Genomic DNA, 16,014 nt, shown 5'->3' on the forward strand with positions numbered 1-16,014 from the left:
CCAATTGGCTTGGGCTGTGGACGCGCTATCTCTGGATTGGGAGGGGATGCAGGCTTATGCATTCCCTCCATTCAACCTGGTGGGCAGAGTTCTATAGAAGTTTCGGACGCATCATTGATCCCTCCTTCTGATAGCGCCCCTGTGGCCGAGACAACCCTGGTTTCCGGAGCTCTTGTCGTTTCTGGTGGATATTCCTCTGGTTCTTCCACTCAGATTCAATCTCCTGCGTCAGCCTCGGTCACGGACGATGCATTCACGTCCCGAGATCCTCCACCTTCACGCGTGGAAGCTATCTCAGGAGGCCTCGCTCAGGCAGGCTTTTCTTCGGACGTGTCATCCCGCATCGCCCGATCAATTAGGTCTTCCTCTTCTGCCGTCTACCAGTCACGCTGGAAGATCTTCTGTGATTGGTGTATCGGCAGGAAGATTGATCCGATCAAGGCTTCTGTCCAGCTGATTGCAGATTTCCTTCTCTATTTATTTAGGGAACGGAATCTCGCCTCTGGTACTATTGCGGGATACCGCACAGCTATTGCCAGTGTACTGTCTTTTCATGATAGACGAGAGGTAGGTTCTTCCACCTCGTTGTCTGCTTTGATTAGGGGCTTCAGTCTGGACAGGTCTAGGATACGGCCGTTAGCTCCACAGTGGAACCTAGCTCTTGTGTTAGAGTCACTGAAGGGGGCTCCTTATGAGCCTTTGGGGTCTGTCTCCCTAAAGTTTTTTTTTAACTTTTAAGACTGTCTTCCTGCTTGCCCTTGCCTCAGGCCGTAGGAGGAGTGATATCCATGCTTTGTCTGTTCACTCTTCGTGCCTTCGTTGGGCCAGAGATAGCTCTGCCGTTACCCTTCTCACTGATCCTGCCTTTTTGGCAAAGAATCAGGTTCCTGGTTGTTCGCCCGATCCCATTAGGATTTCTTCCTTGACAGTCTATGTTGAGTCTGAGGAGAATGATCAGTTGCTGTGCCCTTGTCGAGCACTTAGGTTTTACCTTGATAAAACTAGGGGGGGGGGGGGGGGGGGGGGGGGGCGAGGTACTCGATCTCGTCTATTCTTGCCCATTAAACAGGGTCAGCAGGATATCTCCTCCCAGTCCATTTCCAGATGGATATGTCAGGTGATCAAGATTGCTTATGAGAAATCTAATGATCTATCTCGGGCGAAATGCAAGGTGAGGGCTAATGAGGTTAGAGCCCTTGCAGCTTCTTTGGCTCTCCTAAATGGGTCCTCATTCAAGGACATCATGTCTGCTGCCTTTTGGCGTGGTCAGTCTACATTCACTGACTTTTACCTCCGGTCCCTGTCCTCTCATTCTGAGGGACTGTTTTCCTTGGGTCCAGTTGTGGCGGCTCAGTCTGTGACTGTCCCTCCGCCCTAGACATGGTATTTATTTTTGGTTTTAACTGTATGCGGCCAGGCATCACGATGGCACTCCTCTTTTCTCTGGGAGGTATTCCATTTTTTATCCCTTTCCTTCGGGGGGTTCCTGGAACCCTTTTTTATTCTCCCTACTGGGGCTTGCCTCCTGGATTTGCCGTTTGATTGGGCTGCCTGGCATCGGACTCTCCACTACGGTAAGACGAATTCGCACACTAAAGTTATGGTAACGTATTACTGAAATGAAATTGAGGTTTTTCAATGTAAAACCAATTTTCATGATGTAATACTTACCATATAGGGATTGGATTTCGTTTTTATGTTAACCATGCTTGTATGGAGCAATTCCTCTAAGAATATATTCTATGGGGCGCGTTACCGCCCCATATTGAATATATTCTTAGAGGAATTGCTCCATACAAGCATGGTTAACATAAAAACGAAATCCAATCCCTATATTTACACTCACACGACTTTTTATTTATATTTTATGCAATAAAATCGTCATTTGAAAGTGTCGTAATTATTCAATAAAAGTCGGTCAAAAGTGGGAGGAGCTTACTCAATTGAACAGCGAATGATGACGCTGCACGTAAGGTAGAATTATTCATCCGCGACGACAAAAAAGTTCAATATTTTAGTGTAAAATAAACATGACAAACAAAGTAAATTTCAGAGATAATTTTATTTAATCAGATCAGAACTTTACGTAGGTATTAAATTTTGCAAAAAAGTTCATATATAGCGTAATAACATAAAGTATTTGTTCTCGGCCACATGTGTGAACTCGGTGACCGTTATTGTGCAGCGAGGCGAGGCTGACGCACGCTTACACAGTGGAATTTTCCGAAGTTGTCAAAAACACCAGTGTTCAAGTAGCTAAATTTGTTTGAGATTGTCGTCTGACTTGACGATATTACATCCTTCGGAGCCATGTGATTATATAATCTACGCTTATATCCATCGCCATCTAGGCTATAAGATGGAACAACTTCACTTGTGTTCGATGGATACAATGTATTTGTGGTGACGCGTAACTGTCAACACGTGGATTACTAGCGGTGCATGTTTTATAATACACATGATTAAATTCTCAAAGAACAAAGACAAGAGGATATGTTTATAACTGACCTCTATCAGGAGGTCTCACGCCCGTCCACCCAAAAGACTAGATCGTATGACGAACACAGACACAGAGGTAATGTTTACATTTGACACCCATCATTTTTAAAAAAAATGAAAGCACGTCGCCCCGGTCGGGATATTTTTCCGTTTCTTTATACAATTGTTAATTTAAAAAATTTTGAATCATATATAAATATAAAACATGTATTTATTGTTTACATTTTTCCAAAATTCTATGAAAAACAACAATATACACGTAATGTTGCATCAAAATGTAAACAAAGCCATATGTGTTTGTTTAAAAAAAGTAGTCCTTTTACGTTGCATAGAACATTTTCTTACGCAAGTTCAAAGTTCAATGTTACCATGCAGTTATGGTAAACAAAATCCGCTAGTATTAGCGTATAGTGACCAAGCATAGCAAGTGTAAATATAACTTTATGGAGTCCCACCCTTCTGTTTCCTCCCCTTTCCTCCTCAGCCATTTTGCTCCTGTGGCTCCATAAAGGGTTTTTGAGGAAGGGAGACCACTCTATGTTACTCTCGTCGAGTACGAGATGAGGTACGGTAGGGAGACGGGATTATCAAATCTTATGTTTGTTGGGGCTACAAAGATGGGTGTAGGTAGCGTATTCAAATTTGTATGTAGATTGCTATCCCGGCAAGTATGGAGTAGTGTGTGGAGCTGATTGTCCGAACTCTTGTACTGACAACATGTGTAACAAGGAGGATGGACGCTGTCTAACTCAGGGTAGGTACATGTGTGGATATCTATAGTTACTGACAACATCTGTAACAAGGCAGATGGACGCTGTCTAACCCAAGGTATGTATAGATATGGATATCTATAGTTACTGACAACATTTGTAACAAGGCAGATGGACGCTGTCTGACTCAGTGTAGGTACATGTATGGATATCTATAGTTATTGACAAAATCTGTAACAAGAAAGATTAATAGAATCTTACTTGGGTCTGTGAAGTGGACAGGGATATCTCAACCCGAGTGAAAGATTTTGGCCGGCCAACCCGAGGCTTGCCAAGGGTTGACGGCCAAAATCTTTCACGAGGGTTGAGATATCCCTGTCCACTTCACAGACCCATGTTTGATTATTTTTCTCCAATACTTAGAAGAAACATGATGAAATTCCACTTGGTTTCCAGCTTTTTCATCGCGCCAAGATCGCAAGAACGTCGTTATGCGTTAAAATTGATGACGTCATCTACAATGCGCGCCGCAGTTACGCCGCATGTATTGATGACGTCACGTTATTGTCTAGCGCGTGTGAGCTGTTTTACACCCCCTGTGTATGATAGAGATATATTTCCCCTAGCAACCACGGGATATCCCTGTGAAGTATGGGAGAAAGACAATGTCCAACCCAGGGTAGGTACATGTGTAGATGTCTAAAGTTACTAAAAAAAATCTGTAACAAGGAAGATGGACATTGTCTAACCTAGGGTGGTAACATGTGTGGATGTCTAAAGTTACTTTAAAAAATCTGAAACGAAGAAGATGGACAATGTATAACCCAGAATATGTACATGTGTGGGGGTCTATAGTTACTGACATCATCTGTAACAAGGAAGATGGACAAAGTCTAACCCAGGGTAGGTACATGTGTGGATGTCAATAGATACTGAAAACATCTGTAACAAGAAAGATGGACGCTGTCTAACCACGGGTAGGTACATGTGTGGATGTCTATAGTTACTGACTATAACTGTAACCAGGAAAATGGACGCTATCTAACTCAGGGTAGGTGTATGTGTGGATGTCTATAGTTACTGACAACATCTGTAACAAAAAAGATTGACGCTGTCTAACCCAGGGTAGTTACATGTGTGGACGTCTATAATTACTGACAACATCTGTAACAGGGGGGATAGGCAATGTTTAACCCAGGGTAGATAATGTGTGGATGTCTATAGTTAATGACAACATCTGTAACAAGGAAGATGGACACTGTCTAACCCGGGGTAGGTACATCTGGGAATGTCTATAGTTACTGAAAAATACTGTAACTAGGAAGATGGACGCTGTTTAACCCAGGGTAGGTACATCTGGGGATGTCTATAGCTACTAATAGCTACTGACAACATCTGTTACAAGGAAGATGGACAATGTCTGACCCAGGGTAGGTACATGTGTGGATGTCTATAATTAATGACAACATCTGTAACAAGGAGGATGGACACTGTCTAACCCAGGGTAGGTACATCTGGGAATGTCTATAGTTACTGACAAAATCTGTAACTAGGAAGATGGACGCTGTCTAACCCAGGGTAGGTACATCTGGGGATGTCTATAGTTACTAACAACATCTGTAACAAGGAAGATGGACACTGTCTAACTCAGGGGAGGTACATGTGTGGATGTCTATCATTACTGACAACATCTGTAACCAGGAAGATGGACGCTGTCTAACCCAGGGTAGGTATATGTGTGGATGTCTATAGTTACTGACAGCATCTGTAACAAGGAGGTTGGACAATGTCTAACCCAGGGTAGGTACATGTGTGGATGTCTATAGTTACTGACAACATCTGTAACAAAGAAGATGGACACTGTCTAACCCAGGGTAGGTACATGTGTGGATGTCTATAGTTACTGACAACATATGTAACAAAGAAGATAGACACTGTCTAACTCAGGGTAGGTACATGTGTCAACGTCTATAATTACTGACAACATCTGTAACAAGGAAGATGGACACTGTCTAACCCAGGGTAGGTACATGTGTGGATGTCTATAGTTACTGACAACATCTGTAACAAGGAAATTGGACAATGTCTAACCCATGGTAGGTATATGTGTGGATATCTATAATTACTGACAACATCTGTAACAAGAAAAATGGACGATGTCTAACCCATGGTAGGTACATGAGTGGATGTCTATAGTTACTGACAACATCTGTAACAAGGAGGATTGACAATGTTTAACCCAGAGTAGCCACCCAAGGTGTCTAACCCTGTCTTACCCAAGGTATGTATAGATGTGGATATCTATAGTTACTGACAACATTTGTAACAAGGCAGATGGACCGCTATCTAACTCAGTGTAGGTACATGTATGGATGTCTATAGTTATTGACAAAATCTGTAACAAGAAAGATTAATAAAATCTTACTTGGGTCTGTGAAGTGGACTGAGGGATACTCCACCCGAGTGAAAGAATTTGGCGCGGTCAACTCGAGGCTTGCCGAGTGTTGACGCCAACAAAATCTTTCACGAGGGTTGAGATATCCCTGTTCCACTTCACAGACCCAATGTTTGATTATTTTTTCTCTCACCTCTACTTAGAAGAAAACATGATGAAATTCCACTTGGTTTTCCAAGCTTTTTTTCATCGCGCCAAGATCGCAAGAACGTCGTTATGCGTTTAAATTGATGACGTCATCTACAATGCGCGCCGACAGTTACGCGCGCATGTATTGATGACGTCACGTTATTGTCTAGCGCCGTGTTGAGCTGTTTTACACCCACCTGTGTATGATAGAAATATCGTTATTCCCCTAGCCACCCACGGGGGCTATCCCTGTGAAGTATGGGAGAAAGACAATGTCCAACCCAGGGTAGGTACATGTGTAGATGTCTAAGGTTACTTAAAAATCTGTAACGAGGAAGATGGACATTGTCTAACCTAGGGTGGTAACATGTGTGGATGTCTAAAGTTACTTTAAAAAATCTGAAACGAAGAAGATGGACAATGTATAACCCAGAATATGTACATGTGTGGGGGTCTATAGTTACTGACATCATCTGTAACAAGGAAGATGGACAAAGTCTAACCCAGGGTAGGTACATGTGTGGATGTCTATAGATACTGAAAACATCTGTAACAAGGAAATTGGACGCTGTCTAACCCAGGGTAGGTACATGTGTTGATGTCTATAGTTACTGACTATAACTGTAACCAGGAAAATGGACGCTATCTAACTCAGGGTAGGTGTATGAGTGTGGATGTCTATAGTAACTGACAACATCTGTAACAAAAAAAGATTGACGCTGTCTAACCCAGGGTAGGTACATGTGTGGACGTCTATAATTACTGACAACATCTGTAACAGGGGGATAGACGCTATTTAACCCAGGGTAGGTACATCTGGGGATGTCTATAGCTACTAATAGCTACTGACAACATATGTTACAAGGAAGATGGACAATGTCTGACCCAGGGTAGGTACATGTGTGGATGTCTATAATTAATGACAACATCTGTAACAAGGAAGATGGACACTGTCTAACTCAGGGGAGGTACATGTGTGGATGTCTATCATTACTGACAACATCTGTAACCAGGAAGATGGACGCTGTCTAACCCAGGGTAGGTATATGTGTGGATGTCTATAGTTACTGACAGCATCTGTAACAAGGAGGTTGGACAATGTCTAACCCAGGGTAGGTACATGTGTGGATGTCTATAGTTACTGACAACATCTGTAACAAGGAAGATGGACAATGTCTAACCCAGGGTAGGTACATGTGTGGATGTCTATAGTTACTGACAACATCTGTAACAAGGAAGATGGACACTGTCTAACCCAGGGTAGGTACATGTGTGGATGTCTATAGTTACTGACAACATCTGTAACAAAGAAGATGGACACTGTCTAACCCAGGGTAGGTACATGTGTGGATGTCTATAGTTACTGACAACATCTGTAACAAAGAAGATGGACACTGTCTAACTCAGGGTAGGTACATGTGTCAACGTCTATAATTACTGACAACATCTGTAACAAGGAAGATGGACACTGTCTAACCCATGGTAGGTATAGAGGTGGATATATATAATTACTGACAACATCTGTAACAAGGAAGATGGACACTGTCTAACCCAGGGTAGGTACATGTGTGGATGTCTATAGTTACTGACAACATCTGTAACAAAGAAGATGGACACTGTCTAACTCAGGGTAGGTACATGTGTCAACGTCTATAATTACTGACAACATCTGTAACAAGGAAGATGGACACTGTCTAACCCAGGGTAGGTATAGAGGTGGATATCTATAATTACTGACAACATATGTAACAAGGAAAATGGACAATGTCTAACCCATGGTAGGTATAAATGTGGATATCAATAATTAATGACAACATCTGTAACAAGGAAGATGGAGGCTGTCTAACCCAGGGTAGGTACATGTGTGGATGTCTATAGTAACTGACAACATCTGTAACAAGGAAGATGGACAATGTCTAACCCAGGGTAGGTACATGTGTGGATGTCTATAGTTACTGACAACATCTGTAACAAGGAAGATGGAGGCTGTCTAACCCAGGGTAGGTACATGTGTGGATGTCTATAGTTACTGACAACATCTGTAACAAGGAAGATGGACAATGTCTAACCCAGGGTAGGTACATGTGTGGATGTCTATAGTAACTGACAACATCTGTAACAAGGAAAATGGACAATGTCTAACCCATGGGTGGTATAGAGTGTCGATATCTATAATTACTGACAACATCTATAACAAGGAAAATGGACAGTGTCTAACCCATGGTTGGTACATGAGGTGGATATATATAATTACTGACAACATCTGTAACAAGGAAAATGGACAATGTCTAACCCATGGTAGGTATAGAGGTGGATATATATAATTACTGACAACATCTGTAACAAGGAAAATGGACAATGTCTAACCCAGGGTAGGTATAGAGGTGGATATATATAATTACTGACAACATATGTAACAAGATAAATGGACAATGTCTAACCCAGGGTAGGTATAGAGGTGGATATATATAATTACTGACAACATCTGTAACAAGAAAAATGGACGATGTCTAACCCATGGTAGGTATAAATGTGGATATCAATTATTAATGACAACATCTGTAACAAGGAAGTTGGAGGCTGTCTAATCCAGGGTAGGTACATGTGTGGATGTTTATAGTTACTGACAACATATGTAACAAAGAAGATAGACAATGTTTAACCCAGAGTAGCCACATGTGTGGATGTCTATAGTAACTGACAACATCTGTAACAAGGAAAATGGACAATGTTTAACCCAGGGTAGCTACATGTGTGGATGTCTATAGTAACTGACAACATCTGTAACAAGGAAGATGGACGATGTCTAACCCAGGGTAAGTATAGAGGTGGATATCAATAATTACTGACAACATCTGTAACAAGGAAAATGGACAATGTCTAACCCATGGTTGGTATAGAGGTGGATATATATAATTACTGACAACATCTGGAACAAAAAAATGGACGATGTCTAACCCATAGTTGGTATAGAGGTGGATATCTATAATTACTGACAACATCTATAACAAGGAAAATGGACAATGTCTAACCCATGGTTGGTATAGAGGTGGATATATATAATTACTGCCAACATCTGTAACAAGGAAGATGGACGCTGTCTAATCCAGGGTAGGTACATGTGTGGATGTCTATAGTTACTGCCAACATCTGTAACAAGGAAGATTGACACTGTCTAACTCAGGGTAGGTACATGTGTCAACGTCTATAATTACTGACAACATCTGTAACAAGGAAGATGGACACTGTCTAACCCAGGGTAGGTACATGTGTGGATGTCTATAGTTACTGACAACATCTGTAACAAGGAAGATGGAGGCTGTCTAACCCAGGGTAGGTACATGAGTGGATGTCTATAGTTACTGACAACATCTGTTACAAGGAAGATAGACACTGTCTAACCCAGGGTAGGTATAGAGGTGGATATATATAATTACTGAAAACATCTGTAACAAGGAAAATGGACAATGTCTTACCCATGGTTGGTATAGAGGTGGATATATATAATTACTGCCAACATCTCTAACAAGGAAGATGGACGCTGTCTAATCCAGGGTAGGTACATGTGTGGATGTCTATAGTTACTGCCAACATCTGTAACAAGGAAGATTGACACTGTCTAATTCAGGGTAGGTACATGTGTGGATGTCTATAATTACTGACAACATCTGTTACACGGAAGATGGACACTGTCTAACCCAGGGTAGGTACATGTGTGGATGTCTATAGTTACTGACAACATCTGTAACAAGGAAGATGGACGATGTCTAACCCAGGGTAAGTATAGAGGTGGATATCAATAATTACTGACAACATCTGTAACAAGGAAAATGGACAATGTCTAACCCATGGTTGGTATAGAGGTGGATATATATAATTACTGACAACATCTGGAACAAAAAAAATGGACGATGTCTAACCCATGGTTGGTATAGAGGTGGATATATATAATTACTGACAACATCTGTAACAAGGAAAATGGACAATGTCTAACCCATGGTTGGTATAGAGGTGGATATATATAATTACTGACAACATCTGTAACAAGGAAAATGGACAATGTCTAACCCATGGTTGGTATAGAGGTGGATATATATAATTACTGACAACATCTGTAACAAGGAAGATGGACACTGTCTAACCCAGGGTAGGTACATGTGTGGATGTCTATAGTTACTGCCAACATCTGTAACAAGGAAGATGGACACTGTCTAACCCAGGGTAGGTACATGAGTGGATGTCTATAGTTACTGACAACATCTGTAACAAGGAAGATGGAGGCTGTCTAACCCAGGGTAGGTACATGAGTGGATGTCTATAGTTACTGACAACATCTGTAACAAGGAAGATGGACACTGTCTAACCCAGGGTAGGTATAGAGGTGGATATATATAATTACTGACAACATCTGGAACAAAAAAATGGACGATGTCTAACCCATGGTTGGTATAGAGGTGGATATATATAATTACTGACAACATCTGTAACAAGGAAAATGAACAATGTCTAACCCATGGTTGGTATAGAGGTGGATATCTATAATTACTGACAAACATCTATAACAAGGAAAATGGACAATGTCTAACCCATGGTTGGTATAGAGGTGGATATATATAATTACTGCCAACATCTGTAACAAGGAAGATGGACGCTGTCTAATCCAGGGTAGGTACATGTGTGGATGTCTATAGTTACTGCCAACATCTGTAACAAGGAAGATTGACACTGTCTAATTCAGGGTAGGTACATGTGTGGATGTCTATAATTACTGACAACATCTGTAACAAGGAAGATGGACACTGTCTAACCCAGGGTAGGTACATGTGTGGATGTCTATAGTTACTGACAACATCTGTAACAAGGAAGATGGACGCTGTCTAACCCAGGGTAGGTACATGTGTGGATGTCTATAGTTACTGACAACATCTGTAACAAGGAAGATGGACACTGTCTAACCCAGGGTAGGTACATGTGTGGATGTCTATAGTTACTGACAACATCTGTAACAAGGAAGATGGACACTGTCTAACCAGGGAAGGTACATGTGTGGATGTCTATAGTTACTGACAACATCTGTAACAAGGAAGATGGACAATGTCTAACCCAGGGTAGGTACATGTGTGGATGTCTATCATTACTGACAACATCTGTAACAAGGAAGATGGACACTGTCTAACCCAGGGTAGGTACATGTGTGGATGTCTATAGTTACTGACAACATCTGTAACAAGGAAGATGGACACTGTCTAACCCAGGGTAGGTACATGTGTGGATGTCTATAGTTACTGACAACATCTGTAACAAGGAAGATGGACGATGTCTAACCCAGGGTAAGTATAGAGGTGGATATCAATAATTACTGACAACATCTGTAACAAGGAAAATGGACAATGTCTAACCCATGGTTGGTATAGAGGTGGATATATATAATTACTGACAACATCTGGAACAAAAAAATGGACGATGTCTAACCCATGGTTGGTATAGAGGTGGATATATATAATTACTGACAACATCTGTAACAAGGAAAATGAACAATGTCTAACCCATGGTTGGTATAGAGGTGGATATCTATAATTACTGACAACATCTATAACAAGGAAAATGGACAATGTCTAACCCATGGTTGGTATAGAGGTGGATATATATAATTACTGCCAACATCTGTAACAAGGAAGATGGACGCTGTCTAATCCAGGGTAGGTACATGTGTGGATGTCTATAGTTACTGCCAACATCTGTAACAAGGAAGATTGACACTGTCTAACTCAGGGTAGGTACATGTGTCAACGTCTATAATTACTGACAACATCTGTAACAAGGAAGATGGAGGCTGTCTAACCCAGGGTAGGTACATGAGTGGATGTCTATAGTTACTGACAACATCTGTTACAAGGAAGATAGACACTGTCTAACCCAGGGTAGGTATAGAGGTGGATATATATAATTACTGAAAACATCTGTAACAAGGAAAATGGACAATGTCTTACCCATGGTTGGTATAGAGGTGGATATATATAATTACTGCCAACATCTGTAACAAGGAAGATGGACGCTGTCTAATCCAGGGTAGGTACATGTGTGGATGTCTATAGTTACTGCCAACATCTGTAACAAGGAAGATTGACACTGTCTAATTCAGGGTAGGTACATGTGTGGATGTCTATAATTACTGACAACATCTGTAACAAGGAAGATGGACACTGTCTAACCCAGGGTAGGTACATGTGTGGATGTCTATAGTTACTGACAACATCTGTAACAAGGAAGATGGACGCTGTCTAACCCAGGGTAGGTACATGTGTGGATGTCTATAGTTACTGACAACATCTGTAACAAGGAAGATGGACACTGTCTAACCCAGGGTAGGTACATGTGTGGATGTCTATAGTTACTGACAACATCTGTAACAAGGAAGATGGACGCTGTCTAACCCAGGGTAGGTACATGTGTGGATGTCTATAGTTACTGACAATATCTGTAACAAGGAAGATGGACGCTGTCTAACCCAGGGTAGGTACATGTGTGGATGTCTATAGTTACTGACAACATCTGTAACAAGGAAGATGGACACTGTCTAATCCAGGGTAGGTACATGTGTGGATGTCTATAGTTACTGACAACATCTGTAACAAGGAAGATGGACGTTGTCTAATCCAGGGTAGGTACATGTGTGGATGTCTATAGTTACTGACAACATCTGTAACAAGGAAGATTGACACTGTCTAAACCAGGGAAGGTACATGTGTGGATGTCTATAGTTACTGACAACATCTGTAACAAGGAGGATGGACAATGTCTAACCAGGGTAGGTACATGTGTGGATGTCTATAGTAACTGACAACATCTGTAACAAGGAAGATGGACACTGTCTAATCAGGGTAGGTACATGTGTGGATGTCTATAGTTACTGACAACATCTGTAACAAGGAAGATTGACACTGTCTAACCCAGGGTAGGTACATGTGTGGATGTCTATAGTTAATGACAACATCTGTAACAAGGAAGATGGACGCTGTCTAACCCAGGGAAGGTACATTTGTGGATGTCTATGGTTAATGACAACATCTGTAACAAGGAAGATGGACAATGTATAACCCAGGGTAGGTACATGTGTGGATGTGTATAGTTAATGACAACATTTGCAACAAGGAAGATGGACATTGTCTAACTCAAGGTAGGTTCATGTTTGGACGTCTATAATTACTGACAACATCTGTAACAAGGAAGTCAGACGCTGTCTAACCCAGGGTAGGTGTAGATGTGGATGTCTTTAATTACTGAAAACATCTGTAACATAGAAGATTGACGTTGTCAAACCCAGGGTAGGTACATGTGTGGATGTCTATAGTTACTGCCAACATCGGTAACAAGGAAGATGGACACTGTCTAACTCAGGGTAGGTACATGTGTAGATGTCTATAGTTAATGACATTATCTGTAACAAGGAAGATTGACGCTGTCTAACCCAGGGTAGGTACATGTGTGGATGTCTATAGTAACTGACAACATTTGTAACAAGGAGGATGGACACTGTCTAACCCAGGGTAGGTACATGTGTGGATGTCTATAGTTACTGACAACATCTGTAACATGGAAGATGGACGCTGTCTAACCCAGGGTAGTTACATGTGTGGATGTCTTTAGTTACTGACAACATCTGTAAGAGAGAAGATGAACGCTGTCTAACCCAGGGTAGGTACATGTGTGGATGTATGTAGTTACTGACAACATCCGTAACAAAGAAGATGGACAATGTCTAAGCCAGGGTAGATACATGTGTGGATGTCTATAGTAACAGACAACAGCTGTAACAAGGAAGATGGACAATGTCTAACCCAGGGTAGATACATGTGTGGATGTCTATAGTTACTGACAAAATCCGTAACAAAGAGGATGGACAATGTCTAACCCAGGGTAGATACATATATAGATGTCTTTAGTTTATATTTATTGATAACATTTGTTACAAGGCAAATTATTTATTTTCATAAACTAGGCTTGTGTTACTATAAAATATGTAATTAACAGGATTTGCGTTGAAAATAATGTGAACAGGAAAATATATATTTGAAAATATTGAAAATTTCAAACTAATTTCAATATGTCGTGAAATCATAGTTTTAAAATGGCATGAAAACGTCGAGGTATGGGAGTAAAATGTTCTTTAATGATTAGCTATGAGAAAAGGGATATTCCATCCTCGGGACCATAAGATGTTTTACAACATTTGGGAACCTTGGGTAAAATACCCCTGTCCTTCATATCCACATATGAAAGAGTCTTATAATATTCGCTTATGTTTTTGTTTTATGGAATGAAAAAAAATACATGTGCGTTCATGATTTATTCATACTGCATATTTTACGTAACATATATATCCAACGTTGAGCAGTCATCAGGTGAGGGCTTTGAGAGTAAAATTAAAATGATGGCTTTGATTGTCGATCAGTTATACATCTTAAGTTGTATCATTGCTTAATTATTCATATTCGTTTGCATTTGTTTGTCGAATCCAAATACTTCTGACATAATATTCCTGATAACTTTAATTTAAAATTATAATATACTATTTTAAGTTTCACATTTGCTGTATTACAGTTGATTCTAGCGTCATTATAATAGCCGTGCTAGCTGTTGTCTGTGGACTACTCTCTGCCGCATTGATCGCCGCAATTATATGTATCTGTTGGCTTCGGTAAGTATTTAACTTCGGTTTATGATGGTATTTGTTTTGCATTATTTATAAATGATATTAACCAAATCAATTTTCCAAATTCCTTCCATTGCTAGTGTAAGTTCAAGTTCCTGAACTAAAAAGTTCCCATATGCAAGCATTACTGAAGTTAAGGAAGGATCCCTTTTAATTGCATTCCTATATATCACATATAAATTCATATCAATGTTTCTGAATAGTAACATGCGCTTTCATTCAATGTTTTACATACCGATTCCTGTAATATATTACCCGCATGTAACATTCAACCAAGAACGACAGACATGTTACAGATGTATGCATTTATCATATTATATTTTGATTATCTTGTTTATAGTATTTTTCAACAACAGTGTCTCATTTAAACCAATATTTGGTAATATTGATATGATATGCAGAAGTAAGTTGAGATATATGCTGAAAAATCGTACATACATATTTATACGTTTTCGATCAATATGTTGATATTGATAACTCGTGTACATGTATATATAGAAACAAACTCTTGTATATGTATATATAGAAATAAACTCTTGTACATGTATATATATAATACTTCTGTTCCTTTTACAGAAACAAGGACAAAGAAAAGCAATCGCCCAACAAAACTACAGGTAGGCAAAAAGAACCAACATCTTTTGCGTTAACTCTAGATGATAAAGCTATGTTCAAGAAGTGATTACAAAATTATGTCAATAGTGAAATCGATCCTTTAAAACGGATTCCCGCGTATTTGTGATAAAAATTTCTTCTTTCACAAACATTTTACCATGTAAACATGCAATGTATATGTATGCTGTAATGAGCGTAATTTGAGCCTGAATTTTGCGGGCATTCATCTGTAAGGTTCGTCAGCTGGGATTTAACTCAATATTTCTTAACCTTTTCGCTTGATTTTCTTGCAGACCAGTCCGACCTGGACACTGGCTATACTTCTATTGACCGCGGTGACGTAGAACCTACCCACGTGTATGAAATGGTTGTTACGTAATACGAAAGAGACATTCTCACAACGATGTAGATAATCATCTTCAAGATATGTTTAAGATGTACACTTCTCATTCAACATTTTCCTGTATTAAATTTTGTTCTCAAATAGATATTTGGAAATGGGAGTTCATACACTGTGACATAAAAACTTGACTGGGAATACCTAAACAGATTCATCAACATCCGTTTGGCAATCGAACCTGCGTGATAAACCAACGGTTCTACAAAGTAAGCCAAAGAGGGACAGAGACCTATTTAATACTATGTGAAAGTCATACCGACACGCTCCTACACATTCTTAAGTTTAAATCGTATCACATGTCTTGTTTTATTTATGTATTAATAATATACAAAGACGGTCTAATGAGAACAGATGAACATGTTTGTTACTTTGTAGAAAATATCACGACCTTCAATGTGAAAAAGGCCTAGCAGTGTAAGCAAACATGCAGGTTAACTTAAAGTCTTCCACAGTGACCAGCAGGAAATTAAACCACCTGTATATAAAATCTACA

At 40.1% G+C, this 16,014-nt stretch overlaps 1 protein-coding gene across 11 annotated transcripts in view; it reads left to right on the top strand.

Annotated features, from left to right (window-relative positions):
• The window catches only part of LOC138325026 (cell death abnormality protein 1-like), a 314,573-nt gene extending 298,700 nt beyond the window's left edge, over positions 1–15,873 (top strand). For 10 of the 11 annotated variants that reach the window (XM_069270380.1, XM_069270377.1, XM_069270370.1 and 7 more), the window contains 4 exons: positions 3,152–3,253; positions 14,395–14,491; positions 15,083–15,123; positions 15,415–15,873. In XM_069270380.1, coding sequence (XP_069126481.1) covers positions 3,152–3,253; positions 14,395–14,491; positions 15,083–15,123; positions 15,415–15,500 — 326 coding nt within the window. In that variant the 3' untranslated portion in view covers positions 15,501–15,873. The remainder of the gene's footprint in view (positions 1–3,151; positions 3,254–14,394; positions 14,492–15,082; positions 15,124–15,414) is intronic. The other variant, XM_069270375.1, reaches the window with a different exon arrangement.
• The last annotated feature ends 141 nt before the right edge of the window (positions 15,874–16,014 follow it).

Source organism: Argopecten irradians, chromosome 6, assembly GCF_041381155.1.
Source record: "Argopecten irradians isolate NY chromosome 6, Ai_NY, whole genome shotgun sequence".
Taxonomy (NCBI): Eukaryota; Metazoa; Mollusca; class Bivalvia; order Pectinida; family Pectinidae; genus Argopecten; species Argopecten irradians.